The sequence below is a fragment of the Diplotaxodon limnothrissa genome, linkage group LG7 (genome assembly GCF_057381915.1).
Source record: "Diplotaxodon limnothrissa isolate DT_005_m linkage group LG7, D_limnothrissa_male_GT1.1, whole genome shotgun sequence".
NCBI classification, from domain to species: Eukaryota; Metazoa; Chordata; class Actinopteri; order Cichliformes; family Cichlidae; genus Diplotaxodon; species Diplotaxodon limnothrissa.
The window spans coordinates 30712952-30730649 of record NC_140602.1 but is presented as its reverse complement, the minus strand read 5'-3'; the positions used below and the strand labels follow the sequence as shown (position 1 = coordinate 30730649).

The window sequence follows — 17698 nt, the reverse complement described above, 5'->3', positions numbered from 1 at the left end:
GGGACGTTGGGGAGCTACAGAAACAGCTGGAAACCAGACAGCTTTTTGTGTTGCTTTTTCTAACTACCAAATGCCCGATTTAATAAATATTTAAGTTAGAATATTTGTTCAGAGCTTCCGTTCTAACTTCTGAAAGCTGTGGGAGAAATCTTATCCAGCATGCGGTTTGAACAAACGCAGTCTGAGGTGGATGGGAATACCTCACCCACAATATGAAACCTCATGTAAGATAGAAAAACCACATGAAGCTGGGGCGATGTTCTTACCATTGATCAGGGTCTTGACCAGCAGCGCCTCGTTCTCCTTGTTGTACTCCAGCATCCCCTCAAAGTCCTTCTCCTTCCTCTGGACAGTCACCTGGCGTATCAGCTCAGGTTTGGACCTGCTGCTCTGAGCTGCTGCTTGAGCAGCTGAAAAACAGACACATGGACACACACACACACACTTAGCCTCTGACCATCAGGTGCAGCTCTACAGAGCAGCTTCCTGTTCTCCTGTTACCTTCCAGCTCCTGGACCTTCTTCATGTAGATCTTGAGCTGCTTCTTCAGCTTCCTCTCGTTCTTCTCCAGCTTCTCCACCAGCTCTTTGAGATCCTGCAGGAAGACACAGAGCAGCGTCAGAAAACGGAAAACAGAAAACAGGAATCAGGAAGGGAGTCCGGCAGCAGCGGCTGCTGCAGTATTGCTCACCAGGTTGTCATTGGTGAGCCGCGTGATCTCCTGCTGGACGCTGTACTCCACCTGAGCCTCTGGAGACAGAGACATCATGTAGCTGAGCTTTTCCTGCTTATCCTCGATGTCACCCTTCAGCAGCTCGATCTGAGTGTGAAGGGCCTCCAGCTCGTCTTTGTGCTGCCTGGACTGAGTCTGCAGCTGAGCCTCCAGCAGCCTGGCAGGACCGGGAGGACCAGAGTGTTACTGACAGACACCGAAAACAACAAAACACCAAAACAAACAAAAAAACAAACAAAAACACAGCAAAACACCGCACAGACAGATCAGTGGTGATACAGCCAATGTGTGAAACATCCTCTGAGGGCTAAGACACATTTTCATTAACCTTCCCATGAAGTAACATCACACTGAAGGTTCATGATGAAGGTTTACTTTGTTTGTTTTATTTTAGAAGTAATAATTTTATGATTTTTGCTCTAAAAGTTGCTGAGTCAGCACTGACACGTGAATGTGTGACTCACTGAGTTAATACTGATGTTTGTGTATTTTAAATTAATGGTGTCCTCTTCTTCAGGCTGCATAAATATTAAACTGCATATGATTCATCAGCAACTCTCAAACATATAAAGAGAATATTGAGGATAATCGTCGCCTTAAGCTGAACCATCACAGCTGCTTTCTGGGCTCATAAACAAACTTCAAATCCAGATTGAGTTCACATGGCGGATTTTACTTAGGAGCTGAGAGCATCCTCATATTTCACACACTGGGTGTAGAAGCGGCTCTTCACGAACAGACTGAGGTCCAGAACATTACAGAGATGATTTTTTTGAAATGAAAGGAAGCAGAGGAAATGAGCAAACAGAAACCTGGCCACTTGTTTGAGGCCCTGGTAAGCCAAGCCCAGCTCTCCATCTTCATTCAGGTAACACCAGTCCTGATGGTTACTGGTGTCCAGCAGCAGCAGGCAGAGGACACAGAGAAGCAGATAAAAGCAGCATGTGAGGAGCAACGCAGCGAACAGAGAGGAGGGAGAGCAGCAGAAAGGTTAGTCGCTACATAAACAAGAGAAAAACCACAACTTCAGCTGCTGCCACTAAAACACTGTTAGAGCTACACTCGTTATTTGTGATGATCACAGCCCTGTGTTTTGGTGGGTCCTATGAAAAAGGAACGGCACAAAGGTGTTTTATTTTAACCCAAATCACAATCACTTCTGTGGGACTGATTTTGGGGTTTTTTTGCACTTTGAAAATGTAACACGTGCACACGAGGAGATATCAGACCAAAGACTGAAATCAAAAATGGGGAAATTCATTTCTAGAAACACAACTGAACAGATTTGATGTGACTAAGCGAGATGAAGTGCAGTGAGACGGTGCTGGTTCAGGAGTGTCTATGATGTCTTCTGAAGCTACATTTCTCCTATATTGGCTTCCCCTCATTGGCTCCCTGTTTAATCCAAAACTCAATATTGCTCACATACAAGGTTTTAAATAATCAGGCCCCATCTTATCTTAATGACCTTGTAGTACCATTAGAGCACCTCGCTCTCACACTGCAGGCTTACTTGTTGTTGCTAGAGTATTTAACAGTTTTCCTCTTCAATGGAACCAACTTCCATAGAAGAGCTCAGATCAGCAGTGATCATGCTCGACATGAAGTCAGATCAGTTTTGTTTTCTCGGAGTTTGTGAAATTTCAAGTTGTCAGAACAACCGTCCTTCTAGAGACAGCAGGGGAGCTGGATGTGGCCCAGATGTGCAGAAGGAGCCGAATTTAAACCAGCTGTTGGTTATTTTGTTTGTTGTCTTCTTTTGTTTGTTTCTGTTTTGTGGTTTTGTTTCTGTGTTCAGAGGTAAGGAGCTACCCGCTGATCGTTATGTAGGTTTGGGAAAAGCCTCAAAGTCTTGTGAGACTCTCAAACTGGACATTAAAAATGAGTAGAGACTGAAAATGTGTGAAGGAAACAGAAATGTGATCTGTTGAAGCTTCAGCGCAGCTGACAGAAGTGAATGACACGAAGTCTGCGACAGACAGTCCTCGTGTCCGGCAATCTGTCGCTCTGAAATCTGATTTAAAGTCTCAGAAAGTTTCAATTAGCAGGATCATTCATTAGAGAAGAAAAGAAGGATTTTTTAATCAAATACTTGAGAACAGCCAGAGCAAAGTACAAAGAGTGCATTCAAAGCCTTTTGTGTCAACAACTAAAGAGGAGATCAGCTGACGTGACCTGTATGGAGGATCTCTTCTGCCCAAATACCTCACTGTGGTAAAGCTGGCTGGTTTCGGTTCTTTAGTCACTTACTTTTTGGACTCACACAGTCCATGGTAAGCTTTGAGCGCCTCCTCTTTGTCCACAGGCTCTTTGCTGTTGTTCACCACAGGAGTAGAATCAGTTTCCTGCTCAGACACAGAAAGAGCATGTCACATCACCAAACAACAGCTCACTGACCTCATTTTAATATCACTCTAACACACAGACAGTTGACACATGAACACGATAAATTCATATACATCCTCAGCCCTCTGACTCATCCACTGCACTGCAGACTGTGCGTTCATCTGAAAGCAGTGGCAGCAGGTGAAAGACTTCATCAAGAAAAATGTCTAAAGCAGAATCCAGCCCGTTGCTGCAGCCTCGTGGGAAGTGTTCTCTCACATTTTCAATCACTGAGCCAACTGTTACTGAGCCTAATTATCGGTAATATTATAACATAACCTCACTTCATAAATAAAAGTCTTAAAATCCCCCCTTTGAGCTGAAACTCCATTTTCTGTTGGAATCGGGCTGGACAGCGCTTCCCATCGAACCTTGAGGCCGCAAAGCCTGTTTATACTCATGTCTGTATGTGGAAGTAGGTCGAACAGTGGCAGTGAGTACACCGCTGTGCAATATGAGTTAAATATCAAATGATTCAATATTGCATCACTTTGCAGTGACCTCATTACTTTTGAACAAGGAGGAAATAAGCAGATTTCCACCTCTGTGAAGCTGAAAATCCTCTTCTATTACTACCTAAGGGCAAACCACAAGGTTTGTCTTTGTTGTAATAGTAATAATAAAGATAATGATAGTTTCCTTTAAAAGAACCTTCTGTCACAAAAATCGTATTCTTTGACAAGAGATGACCGTGTATGAGAGCTGTAATCACAAACAGAAACACCACAGAAAGAAATTGTCTTGGCTGCCTTTTAAAATGCTTAAACTGACCTCGCAGCCAAAGCTTATTTCACTTTTCTAGACATGCAGACACGCTGCCAACACAAAGCTGAGCTTCTACACTGATAATGTGTTTTACCAGAGAGAACACGTGAAGCTTTGCTCCACCTATAGTGTGTGGGGTAGCATGATGAATAACAAATACAAATCTGGCCTCCTCATAAGGATTAGAACTTTGTTAATGCGATACCGTTGTGTTCAGGCTCAGGATATTCTCGTTCTTCTCCTGCAGCTGGGCCGCGCTCACAATCTGCGTCCTGAGGATGAGGACTTCCTCCTTGCGAGCATCCAACTCCTCATTGGCTGATTTAAGCTGGCTCAGCAGCAGGTTGTAGCTGTCCTGTAGCTCATTGGATGAGCTGTTCTGTGAGGCTCGCTCAGCGACCGTCTTCCTCAGCTCATTCAAGTCGTTCTTCAGTTTCTTGTTCTCTGATTCCAGCTCTTGCCTCTGCAGAGACACAAAGTTCACCGTTTAAGTTTTAGATGTTGATTTGTTACACACTAGCTTCATCTGAAAGGACAGAGAAGAAGTCCTGATGCCATGAAATGGTTTCAGTTTTGTACCTTGAGATTATTGTAGGCCAGATCAGCCGTCTCCTGCTCAGAAGTGGAGGGCCTTGACTGAGAGCCCTAAAATGAAGGAAGCACAAAGAAAAATATCAGAACCTGATTCATTTCCTGCAGATAAAAACTCAGAGGAAACAGCCGAGCCCCTCTGATAAATCCTTGCTCAGTCACCTTTCGCTTGGCCAGCTCCTCCATCTTCTCCACTGTGAGCTGCAGTTTCTTCCTCTCCTGCTCCAGCTCTCGGACTCTCTTCTGCAGCTTCATGAATAGACTAATATCCATAGCGGCCTTGTCTATCCCCATCTCCTGCAGACCAGCATGATCAGAGCTAGCATTTAACACACATCTCTGAACACTGAATCATCCAATTGTACTCTTCATGAAGTGACTCAGATTTAAAACCAATGTTTTTCTTTCATTCAGATCACATCAGCTTAAAAGAATAACTGGATATCCTGCAGCAACACGTTTGAACAAACTTGCATGCACTTCTGGAGAATCTATAATCACACTTCACCCACATCATTACTGATTTAAATCCTGTTAGTTAAACGTCACTGTGTTGAACGCCCTCTATTTTTCCTTCTCTGGCTCTTTACTTGTGTGATCTGATGCCTGCTCTGTGCAGACAAAGTACAAACTGACTCACGTCCACCAGCTGAATGGAGTCCTCGGTGTCTCCAATCTCTGAGGTGGAGACAGACGGGTAATTAGAGTCCGACTCCAGGCTGCTCTGATTGGACGGATTCCTCGTGTGGCCAGGCTGGAACTGCAGGATGACAGGAGGAAGAAAGTCACCACAGATGTACTAAAGTCGCTGATATAAAAGGGGAAAATATAGACTGAAGGTCTAGGAAGAAAAACTAGAATAAACCATAAACTTTTAGAAAACTTCAGAAGTTCTCAGATATAAAAATTCTGAGAACATCTGAGTTCAGATGCTGTGACGATTGTGTCGTAGAGCTGTAGGTTTTTAAGTCTGTTTCAACTCTAACCTTTCCCGATGCCTTCATCCTTCTGGTACTAACAGTTTTCTTACTGATAAGATCAGACTGCAAAGGACACCTTGATTCGTTTATCCACTACATCTGTGCAGGGATCAACCTTACAGTGTTCTCATTGCAATTTAACACTTTTACTTAACAAAATATTTTTTCTTTTCATAATGGTGTTATTAGAGTGTTCTCATGAAGCCTTTAGGTCCCAGGATATTTTTCTGAATGAAACAAAAACTGAATATGATCAGTTAGATCTCCACAGATGTGAGCACCGAACTGAACAACATCCAGCTCTCTGCTTCAAACACACTCGGAAGAACTGTGAAATATCAGCCTTTTTTTGTTTGAAAGAAAGAAAAAGATATTTTCACTTCTCCTAATTCAGAACTCTAAACCAGAGAATGACTAAAGGACTGCACCATGACCTGGAGTTCATTGTTGCCCTCCAAATATAAACGTCAGTGTGTGAGTGTGTTTGTGATGACGTCTCTCTGAGGTCAGGAGGTCACCTTGTTGAGCGACATCTCCTCCTTCAGGTTGTCATATCTCTGCTCCAGCCTGGAGAACTCTTTGAGGAGGTTCTGGTAGCGCTCCCTCTCCTTATCCAGCTCCGACTGCAGAGACACACTGCTCACTTCCTCTGAAACACACACACATCCATCAATGAACGGCAGCTTTCAGTGAGTAAAGCTGTAAACTCTTCACAGCCTGCTTCACTTCAAAAGAAGCTAAAAAAAAAGTTCCCAAACATGAAGGTGCTAAATTGACATCGATGATAAAGCTCTGAACTGTAACTGAATGTTCTAATTGTGCTTGCTTTAAGTTCTATAAATGCTCCATAAGAAGATGCACTTAAACACTTTCCATTTAAAACCAGGAAGGAAAAGTCCATCACCAGGACACAGCAGGTCCATCACGAGAACACGCTGAGCTGTAGAGCTTCCTGTGGTTTCAGCAGTAATCGCTCCACTTGGATAAAAACAAACAAAACTAAATAACTAAGTAAATAAATTTGATGCGTCTCCAGTCTGGTTTGTTTTTCCTGCACTGCTCGCTGCCACCAGGCTGAAAGAACTCATTTAGTGAAAGTACGAATGGAAATAAACTGTGAAGACTGTTTGATTGAAGTGTGTGTGTGTGTGTGTGTGTGTGTGTGTGTGTGTGTGTGTGTGTGTGTGTGTGTGTGTGTGTAATTATACATCTTTGTGAGGACCAAAAATTTGACTGTTACTATACTTGTCGTGTCGGGCATTTTTGAGACTCAAAATGTGGTTTTAGTCTCAGGGTTACAGTTAAGTTTAGGCTAACCATAACCTGGGTTAGTCATTCATTTTTTGATGGTTAGGGAAAGAATTTTTGTCAATTAGATGTCCTCACTAAGACTTACAAGGCAAGTTGTGTGTGTGTGTGTTATAGTCATCTTTTAGTCTCTGAAACTTTTCGATTTTATTCTGCTTCCAGTCGGACTTTCTGACTGAATTCACCTTCGTTCCTACTTCCTGTTTCCATTGGCCACTGAGAAGCAAGCCTGCAGGAAGGCATCAATAAATCATTGTTCTCAGCTTAAAGACAGTCACAGAGGAAAAGTGACTCACTCGGTCTGACTCGTGTTTCCTGTTGCAGACAGAGAGACTCTTGTGTGAGTGTGTCGCTTGCACACATCTTAATCCAGGTGTGTTTTCCAGGTAACCTACCTTCTGTGCTCTTTGAGTGCTGCAGGATGCGTCGGTTCATTTCCTCCTTCTCGCTCTTCAGCAGGGAGTTTTCTCTCTCCAGCTCATCCACCCTCTGAAACACAAACACACACACACACACACACACACACACACACACGTCGCTGTGTGCCGGTTTTACAACAGTAACACTGAATCAGTTTAAACACCTCTGATGAGTCAAAGCTGGAACAGCGAGCACACTGAAATCCCACCGAGGAAACTTTTCTGCAGTGAATACTTTTACTTTTAATACTCGAAGTAATATTTTCTGATCATATTCATATAATTTGACTTTCACTGCAGGACATTTTCTTGATGAGAGTATTTTTACTGTGCAGTATGAGCACTTTTACTGCAGCAAAGCCTCTGAATTCAAAATCCTGCTCCTCACATACAAGGTCTTAAATAATCAGGCCCCATCTTATCTTAATGACCTTGTAGTACCATATCACCCTATTAGAGCACTTCGCTCTTGCTCTGCAGGCCTACTTGTTGTTCCTAGAGTATTTAAAAGTAGAATGGGAGGCAGAGCCTTCAGTTTTCAGGCCCCTCTTCTGTGGAACCAGCTTCCAGTTTGGATTCGGGAGACAGACACTATCTCTACTTTTAAGATTAGGCTTAAAACTTTCCTTTTTGCTAAAGCATATAGTTAGGGCTGGACCAGGTGACCCTGAATCCTCCCTTAGTTATGCTGCAATAGACGTAGGCTGCCGGGGGATTCCCACGATGCATTGAGTTTTTCCTTTCCAGTCACCTTTCTCGCTCACTATGTATTAATAGACCTCTCTGCACTGAATCATATCTGTTATTAACCTCTGTCTCTCTTCCACAGCATGTCTTTATCCTGTCTTCCTTCTCTCACCCCAACCGGTCACAGCAGATGGCCCCGCCCCTCCCTGAGCCTGGTTCTGCCGGAGGTTTCTTCCTGTTAAAAGGGAGTTTTTCCTTCCCACTGTTGCCAAAGTGCTTGCTCATAGGGGGTCATATGATTGTTGGGTTTTTCTCTGTATCTATGAAGCGCCTTGAGGCGACTTATGTTGTGATTTGGCGCTATATAAATAAAACTGAATTGAATTGAATTGAAAATAGCCTGACAGGACGTGTGCTGTGTCTGTCGGTCTGTCTCCCTCGCCCACCTGTGTGAGGTCCATCTTCTCGTTGATATGCTCCTCCTCCATCTTGTTCCTCAGGGCATGCGCCTCCTCCAGCTCCTTCCTCAAGTGCTCCAGCTCTTCCTCCAGCGACCTCACCTGGCCTCCGTCCTCCTGCTCACTGCGCAGCAGCTCCAGCTGCTTCTGCAGCTTGTTCACTTCTGAGCCCAGCGAGGTGTTTACCATCTGTAGCTGCTCGTTCTGAGTGCGGAGCTCTTTGGACTGAAGCAGGTGAAGCAGCAGTGAGGTTATCATGTACATCACAGCCTTTGTTACAAAGTAATGTGCACTGGTCCAATACTTCATCATAACTCATATTTATTGTTGCTAATCAACGACTTAGACCTGGATCGTTATATCCTATTCATCAACATGTTCGCTGCACACAGGAGCTCACACGTGATGATTATTAAAGGATTATAGTAGAAAAAGAAAAATAATTGTATTTAACAGACTTTTCTCCTGTGTGCTGATTTTAGATTAAATTATTTAATAAGCTCTTTACCCAAAATAACTTCACTGGAATCATGTGAATCTACTTCTGCTCATCTTTTTGCATAGTTTTAAAACATGATTCAGAGCATCTGACATTAGTCCGCATGACTGTTCACAGACAAAAAAAATAAAAGTAAAAAGCATTTTAAAGCAGTATCACTGCACAGGAGAGGACATGAGTGGAAACATTATGTTCGAGTTGTTTGGAGAAACGCTGTCTGTGTGTAGTCACGTAAACATAACGTCACAGATCGACTCTGATCTATAGGTTTAATTAAACAGGTGCAGTTTGTGAACTTGCACCTACACTTGCTTGTCACTAGGGGGAGATGTGGTGTACTCTGATATACTGTCCACTGAAGACACTTAACAGATCTTAGAGGAAGCTGGTGTTGGGTGGGACAGTTCAAAGTCTTATAAAAACCCACTTTTGTATCATCAATACACATTTCTGTTTATCTACCATCTCTTCACTCCGACGACCTAAACTAAAATGACCTTTATGCACCCCATGTTCACATTATTACAGAAGCAGCGTGGACACCAACTCCTGAAGCTGCTGCTCAGCTAAACCTTTAGAAGACTGAATATTATCAAATAGGACGACCTCCATTTTAATACAACTCGGCATGTTTTATTGTGTGTAATTAACAGACTAGCTTCAGAATAAAAACACGCTTGGTGGCGTACCTGGTCGTCCATTTTCCTCTGCAGCTGAACGATCTTGTTCTCCATGCCCGTGTTGAGCTTCTTCAGGTGCTCGGCAGAGCGAGCTTCGATCTTCAGCTGCTTCAGCTGCCGTTTGGCGTGCATGCGTCTGAAGGCGCACTGGATGGTGATGGCGGCGTTGCGTGCTCGTCTAAACTGCTTCCTCTGCATCCAGCCGCGTACATTCTTCTGGATGATCATCGCCTTGTGATGCAGCAGGAACTGTAGAAGCAGATGTAGGAGATGGTTGGAGGACTAACAGCACGCACAGACACACAAATCCATTCACTCAGAGCGTCCGCCTGACCACATTCCTCTAACTTTGTTTCCAGTTTAATGAGACATCAAAAACTGAGCCGCTTCTTCCCAAAGAATCGGCTTTAAGACTCGAAGTTCATACAGAGTAAAGAACGGGACAGAAAGTCCAACGATTACATAACAAACACAGAAATTTATGAACACATGTCCCAGCTCCATTCAGGGGTTTCCTGTAAAGAGGAACTTCTCTTTCATCCACAGCTGCTTCATGAGGCACTTAAAAGCTGCATGTTTAACACTTAACATCCATGTTTGTAAGAGCAGATTTTCATATTTCTGCTCACGGCTTCATGAAAACTTCAGTAAAGTTAGACTCAGTGTTTAATGAAGCTGTTTTGATTTTATGCAGATTTCTGTCTCTGTGCTTGTTTATTTGCTTTTTTTTTTTTTTAAACACTGCAGTTTTGTCGCTGCTAACACCGAGCAGTGATGGCGGCTGTACCTCTTGGTAAATCCTGCGGGTGAACATCCCTTTGGCGTACGCCTGGATGGTGACCACTGCGCGTCTCACTCTCAGAAACTCGCGTCTCTCTCTCACCATGCGGCACTGCTTCTGACAGATGATGGCCGCTCGTGTCTGACGCAGGAAGTCAGCGTACCTGCAGGACGAACATTCATTAACATCACTACATGATTCGCTGCAATGTGACCTTAAACATGGCGGCGGTGAAGTTTCAATTTCTGATTGGCTGACACAAAGAACTTGAAAATAAAGAAGCATGGATTAATTTGATCTTTACACAGTAAATTAAAACAGTTTAATTCTGGATGATCATTAATTATATCGGCTGATTGAAGTTTAGCTCATTTTCTAGCCTCTTCACTGAATCACTCACAGAGTTCCTGGTGTGGGCTCACCTGCGGGCCATGTATCCTCGGCCGTATCTCTGCAGAGTGACGGCCATCTTGCGGATCTTGCGGTATCGGATCCTCTGCAACCAGCCTCGAACCGTCTTCTGGATCTTGATGCAGGCCGAGCGGAACCTGTCAGTCCGGAGCTTCTCCAAGTACGCAACCTGACCCGCTCGGAAGAAGATCTTTGTCTTTCCAAACTGGAACATGTCAGGCTCCTGAAAGACGGATTTAAACGAGGGTGAGGCCGATTAAAGTAATTACCAAATAAATAAATGTGTGAGACATGTGGAAGCACACACGAAAGAATCCCTCTACATGAAATGCAGACAAGTTTAATGACATTTTCGTTAAAGTTGACCTAAAAATTTGGTGTGCAAAATGTGAATAAAAGCTTTACAAACAACAAATTATCAAGCGTTGAAACAGAAAGTTTATGTTATATTTAAACTTACAGGCTCATTTTTATTTAGGTAGAAGTAATGTGTTTCCCACCTTGATCAGCGTCTCCAGCAGGTTTTTACACACCAGCTTCTTGTCTGCTGTCGTCATGTCTGATTTCTTCATCAGGACTCGATACCTGTTGAAGAAATCTGGGTACGTCCACCTGGAGGAGCGACACACGACACATGCGGGCATCAGTTCTGTGAACTGTGATTTCACTTCACGTCGTGTTGGTTAAACTGTCAAAAACAAGAGTTCTGTTTCTCGTTCGCATGACTGGTTATTAGATTTCAGATCATTATGGCGGCACAGACTTCTCCTCAGGCCTCGAGGAAATGGAGCAGACAGACAAGCAGAGAGCTGCTGGATTTTCCTACCGCTCTGACCATGAAACTTAAACCAGGTGAGGGGTCACATGATTGAATGACAGCTGAGCTGGACTCACCTGGACGGATACCCGGCCGCGCTGATCCGGATCGTCTCCAGGACTCCACAGGCTCTGAGTTGCTGCACCGCTCGCCGCGAGTCAAACCTGCAAAACAAGAAACGCGTCAACCCCCCCAAAACAGAACGATTTTAAGTCCCGCAGCCCAAACTCTTCCTCTCACCTCATCCTCTTCATCGGGACGGCAGCAGAGTCAGCTCACAGCAGACTGAGTGAGTTGGTCAGCTGAGAGCCGAGTGGGAGTCAGACATGTGACTGAGGCGCTTTATTTAATTTCCCCGCGCTGACACAGAGCGGTTTGTGCTGAGCAGCATCAGCAGACACAAACACGATGACAGCTGACAACTGAACTTAGCTGAAAATGTTCACAGAAATGTGATTGTTTTCAGAAAAATAATAATAACACGGCTGTTTGTAGTCGGTCTGAATCCTAAAAATGAATCCTGTCATTACTCAAATATAAACCAACATCGGCACAGTGCACAGAAGAACCTATTTTAAGATTAAGTGGAGAGGATTAACAGACTGCTACTACTTCTTCATCATCTACTATTACTACTACTTCTAGTAACAATAATAAGAATCTTTTGATGTAAACTATGCAGCATTAAGTTTGCGAATTAATTTGAACTGATGGACATCTTTTAAGTAAATTTGCATGTTTATTGTGAGGCACACGTGTTGTTCCTGGTGTGTTTGTGACTTGTAGGAAAACGTGCTTTAGGGGGAATCCCTTTGGTGTAAACATTCTGCGGCGCTGCTCGCTGTGACGGCCGTTAGTGAAACATTTATTTTTGAAGTGAGCTGTTGTGGAAGAATGCGGCTCGCTGCGTTTGGAGAGAGAGGAGCGGTTTGGCTACTGGTTTGGTTCAGGCTGTTTTTTGGGTTTGGTTTTTTTTTGCTTGAATAAATAAGAATTTAGTTGGAAGTGGATCCTGTTTGAGCAGGTCGATGTTCTCACGCCCATGCAGAACCTGTTCATCATGACCTCTGTGATATCAGACCTGCTCGTCCTGTTGGGCTGCGCCACAATGAACTCGTCAGCATTTTGAACTGACTCAGCGTGTACAACCTCAGATCACTTCCTTTGATTCAAATAGAAAACGAGACGAGCTGACTCACGAGAAGGCCTCTTTGAAGTCGTTGGGTTTGATGCAGCGCACGTAGTGAGGAGTCGTAGCATTCAGGGTGTCCATGAGCAGATGCAGAGACGTCCGGAACTAAAAACACAGAAATGTGTGAGAACAGCAGCAGGAAGCACCACAATGCTCCTGAAAGTCCTGCAGAGCTCACCTGATGCCCCACCGTCTTCCTGTGCTCTTTGTTCGGAGCTTTGGGAACCGTCTTCAGCGCTCGGACATTCACTCTGGCAGACTTTGCAGGGGTCACGTCGTCTTTGTCACTAAACAGGTCGGCGACGAGCTGAAACTGAGGGGAAGAAAAAAAAAGAAAAAGAAAAGGAGGTCAAAGAAATGTGACATGCATAATCTTAAGATTCAGGTTCACCAGTTCATCAGAAACAAGCAAATTGAATTCCTGCTACACTAACAAACCCAGATAAAGGTCAAATAAACCAGCAGGAAGGACAAAATGATCATTTGTCATCACAAATTACAAAAATGTGCAAAATGTGCAGCTTAAACAGATGACGCGGAGCTGGAGTCTCTGATCTCACAGGAAGAAAGTCCTGGTTCTGGTTCGTACCTGGCTGGCCTTCAGGATGTTGATCTGCTCCTCGTAGACGGTGTCTCTGTTCTTTTCCAGGAAGCCATCACACTGATACTCCACCTGCAGAGAGGGCAAGCTGAGCGTCAACCATCAGATGAAGATAAGCAGATGGACTCAGACTGTAAACTCACAAACAAACGCAAAACGCATATCTAGATATTTCATAGTGATCATGATCAAGGCTTTATTTAGTCATTCTAAGCTTGACTGTAAGTGTGAAAGGAGACCTGCCCAGGGTGTATGCTGTCATGTATTTTAAAATACACCCTATTAGCCAAAAGGACCTTAATACGACTTCTCCAATTCTAGATCTGTCCAAGTGATGTAAATATGAAACTTTTCAATGTTTTTATAATGTGATAAACAGCTGGACCACAGCCTGAGGAGACTGTTTAAGGAATCCGCGTTCCTGTGAAGTGAAACCCTGAGGACATGAGAAGGACTCTTTTTAATACCCTCTGCAGGGGGTGAACGTCCTCGGCTTTAATCTGTCAGTGGAGACAACTCTGCCTTCAGATGATCACTTTCATTCATTTCCGCCCCCAGACTCTGGAAACTTTAAAGCTGACCTATTCTGCTTATTTTCAGCTCTGTTTTTCACTCTCGCTGACATCCTGTGAAGTTCTGTAAAACCAGTAAAAAGATCGGGTTTCCTCTGAGAGTACAGTGTTTGGATACTCAAACTCTGAACCTCATCAAACAGCTGGTGGAGGAGTCCTTGGCTCACCTTATCAGCGAAGTGTATGATAATGAAGGAGATGTTGGACATGCGAGGTTTCTGGAAGTGAGCGCTGCTGGAGTGCTTATTGTAGAGCTTCTGGGCCCAGTTCTGATCCGTCCCCTTTGGCACCTGAAACACAAACAGATTACACAACAGCTCATGGAGGAGATCTATTCAGGCTACCTGAGCGCTGAATTACACATTTACTTCCTCCTCCAGTGCTGTCCCACATTATCATCATAACTTCAAAGACAGAGAGAGGATGAATAAATCATCAGCTCTGATCTGAGAGATTTACACCAGATAAACACACAGATAAGCACCAGAGAGGTGCAAGAAAGTGCAGCACTCAGCAGAGTTTCCGACACTCAGTCTAAACACGGCAGCAGCTCGGGAAAACTGGAGCAGACATGAACCCCATTTCATCACAGCCCTAAGAGTTAGGGCCCGAGGATCATCAAACTCTAAATATTACAGGAAAGTTCTCCATCTTACATTTTCCACACAACCCATTAAAAAGGACAAAGTGTTTGCAAGCGCTCAAAAAAATAAGGCAAGAATAAGATTATAAGCAGATGTCTCACGTCTGTGGAAAAACGTTGTTTTTATGAGTGATGAGCTCAAACTTTCAATCTAAACAAAGCATATTTGATACATGAAACTAAGTTTCCGATTCCAGGACACGAAAATGAAGCCAGCATTGACGCCAAAAACCGCACATCCTCCAGTGTCCACTGGAGGCTCCAAAAGTGAACAGAAATCAACAGTTTTGATCGCTACGACTTATTTTTTAATAATAATAATAATAATAATAATAATAATAATAATAATAATAATAATAATAATAGATTGCATTTATATAACTTTTTTTCGAGACACTCAAAGCGCTTTACAATGCCACTATTCATTTACTCTCACATTCACACACTGGTGGAGGCAAACCACAGTTGTAGCCACAGCTGCCCTGGGGCAGACTGACAGAAGCGAGGCTGCCATTTCACACCATCGGCCCCTCTGGCCATCACCAGTAGCTGGTAGGTGAAGTGTCTTGCCCAAGGACACAACGACCGAGACTGTCCGAGCCGGGGCTCGAACCGGCAACCTTCAGATTACAAGGCGACTCTTGAGTCACGATCGCCCTTTTTCTCCTTCATAACAACTTTACAGGGAAATGGATGGGTGGAAATGGTTGGTTCATTTATAACTCACCTGTTTAAAGTTTGCACTATTAAACGCTGTCTGTAGTCGTTAGCTGTCTGTTATTCTTCACCTCAGCTAAATAGTCTCTGAACTGGACCTCTGGATTGTTTTTGTGCTGTTGGAGAGTTTTTGAAGAAGTTTGAACTCTTTATCGCTCTAGCACAAATGGTAACAGAGTTACGGTGACTTAAAGAGCCTGTATAAAACAGGCCAGCTACCAGGTGACGGTTTAAAAATAATTATCGGATCATTAATATGTAAGGAAGTCTGAAATTTAGTTCATGTGAGCGTAGCTCTAGGATTTCATTATTTACCGGCATTTGTGGATGCAACAACCAAGCTAGCAAGCTAGCTAGCATTAGCTTATAACTTAACATTTCCTTCTGGCTCCAAAAACCCGTTAATAGTGCCTTAATCCCCACGAGGTATCGAAACGGCATGTTTCACAAAAGTGCTTAGACAGTGTAAAATGCTGGATGGATAAACATTTTCTCAGCTTAATGAAGAAAATACTGAAATTCTTGTTTGTGCTCCGGAAAAGCATACAGCTCTAATACTGGACCCCTGATCTTGGTCCATTAGCCTTTTATGCCAAGTCTTCCATCAGGAATCCTCAGGGTAAATTTTGACTCTGGTTTTACTTCAGATGGTCACGTTCAGTCATTCATGTTTTTATCACTTAGTACTACTACTACCACTACAATATGTCCTAAGTAGTATTATCTCACAAGCAAAACTGGAAACTGTTATTCATGCTTTTGTTTTTTCAAGGTTGGATTACTTTAACTCATTATTCACCTGCTTAAACAAAGCATCACTGGAACATCTGCAGACTGTACAGAACACTGCTGCCAGACTTCTGACCAAACCACCAAAGTTTTGTCACGTCACACTGCTACTCGTCCAGCTCCAAAGTACGCGTCAAGATCTTGGTTCTCACTTATAGGCCTCTGAATGGTCAAGCACCAGCATACATCAAATAACTTTTACACCTGTATGTATGTATGACTCTGGAAGGCTCTCCCCTTTAGTTTGAGTCTGCAGACTCTATTGAGCTTGTTAAAAAGCAAAGCAAAAAACTCATCTTTTTAAAATGGTTACTTTTTTTTGTTCAGCATCCAAAGACAACTTTGAAGGTTTTCCTTGATTCCATCCTTTAGTAGAGTCAACACAGCAGTTTTGCGTTCTTTTTGTGTTATAGTTTTATTGGTTTTGGAGAAAAGAACTTTAATGTCAAAATCACAAAAATATAATGTGTGTGACGGTCAGTCTTACTTTACACTCCTCGTCCAGCAGGTCCAGGATGCCGAGCCGAGCCTCGATCAGGTCGATACACGGCTGGTTATCAGCAAAATCGATCAGAGTCCAGGGGATCTGCTCCTTCATGTACTCCTCCTGCTCCAGCTTGAACACATGCTGAGGACGTAGGAGGATAACAGTTTGAATCAGTGAAATCCTGAGAGGTGTGGCAATTTACATTAAAGTTCATCAGAAAACTCACAGAGTTGAACTGCTGCTGGAGTTTCTCGTTGGCATAGTTGATGCAGAACTGCTCAAAGCTGTTCACCTCAAACGTCTCAAACCTGATGAAAAACCACAGACACCTTCTTATCCAGGTCAACAAAACAAACAACAGCAGGTGAAGCAGGTGGTTAGACGCAGGGCTTCGTACCCATAGATGTCAAGGACTCCGATGAAGGAGTGCTGCTTGGTGGACGTCTGCAGAGAAAGGTTAATGTGCTCTACGATCCAGTCGAACATGTGGGCGTAGATGTGCTTGGCGAGGGCGTCGCGGGCGTTGGTCGCCTGCTTGGTGGACATGGTCTTCACGTACGTCTCGGAGGTGGTGGCAAGCTTCCTGTGGCAGAGCCAGTGCTCCATCTGCTGCAGCTCCACACCCAGCAGGTTGCAGAAGTGCTGCAGGTGGACGTCCTTCCTCTGAAACACGAACAGAGTCAAAGTCAGAGCGTCGATAAAAGCTGAGAAGAGACTGAAAGAAAGGCCGTAGATGTACCGCAATGTGGCAGGACTCCCCGTCTCGGTCCGAGCAGATCTCGACGTTCCCAAGATGAAGGATGGACGCAATGACTTTAAAGATGCTGTTCTGACTGCTCTCCTTTATACCTGTAGATCAAAAACATGACTGAAGTGTCTGTTTATGGGAGTCACAGGAGGGCCAGCAGGTCTCTGTTAACGCTTCGCTGCATCTGGAACCAGCACATGGTGAAAGCTCGACCATCAGCGTCACACTACAACTGATCCAGAGTCTGAGTTCTTACTACGAGCATGGAGACGAAGAGCAGTTTTAAATTTAAAATCCTTTTACTTGTTTTTAATAGCAGAAAATGGTCTCATTGTCATGCATGCATCCCACATCTTAATGTTAAGATGAACCACCAAACATGGTGTTCGGGACAGACTCGTGACTCTTACCCAGCAGCGTGAAGGCCTCTCTGGT

The 17698-nt window shown here is 43.8% G+C and overlaps 1 protein-coding gene across 1 annotated transcript in view; it reads right to left on the bottom strand.

Annotated features, from left to right (window-relative positions):
- Positions 1 to 17698, bottom strand: part of myo5b (myosin VB) — a 45882-nt gene that overhangs the window by 6376 nt on the left and 21808 nt on the right. The window contains exons 8-32 of the mRNA XM_085357881.1: positions 17674 to 17698; positions 17255 to 17364; positions 16913 to 17178; positions 16742 to 16823; positions 16516 to 16656; positions 14047 to 14169; positions 13296 to 13379; positions 12885 to 13019; positions 12714 to 12811; positions 11592 to 11678; positions 11198 to 11309; positions 10709 to 10920; positions 10293 to 10449; positions 9515 to 9754; positions 8315 to 8551; positions 7158 to 7251; positions 5973 to 6103; positions 5115 to 5234; positions 4637 to 4771; positions 4463 to 4528; positions 4089 to 4346; positions 2984 to 3078; positions 692 to 890; positions 502 to 595; positions 267 to 410 (exon numbers count right to left, since the gene is read on the bottom strand). The exon at positions 17674 to 17698 is cut by the window's right edge and continues 83 nt beyond it. Coding sequence (XP_085214007.1) covers positions 267 to 410; positions 502 to 595; positions 692 to 890; positions 2984 to 3078; positions 4089 to 4346; positions 4463 to 4528; positions 4637 to 4771; positions 5115 to 5234; positions 5973 to 6103; positions 7158 to 7251; positions 8315 to 8551; positions 9515 to 9754; positions 10293 to 10449; positions 10709 to 10920; positions 11198 to 11309; positions 11592 to 11678; positions 12714 to 12811; positions 12885 to 13019; positions 13296 to 13379; positions 14047 to 14169; positions 16516 to 16656; positions 16742 to 16823; positions 16913 to 17178; positions 17255 to 17364; positions 17674 to 17698 — 3445 coding nt within the window. The remainder of the gene's footprint in view (positions 1 to 266; positions 411 to 501; positions 596 to 691; positions 891 to 2983; positions 3079 to 4088; positions 4347 to 4462; positions 4529 to 4636; positions 4772 to 5114; positions 5235 to 5972; positions 6104 to 7157; positions 7252 to 8314; positions 8552 to 9514; positions 9755 to 10292; positions 10450 to 10708; positions 10921 to 11197; positions 11310 to 11591; positions 11679 to 12713; positions 12812 to 12884; positions 13020 to 13295; positions 13380 to 14046; positions 14170 to 16515; positions 16657 to 16741; positions 16824 to 16912; positions 17179 to 17254; positions 17365 to 17673) is intronic.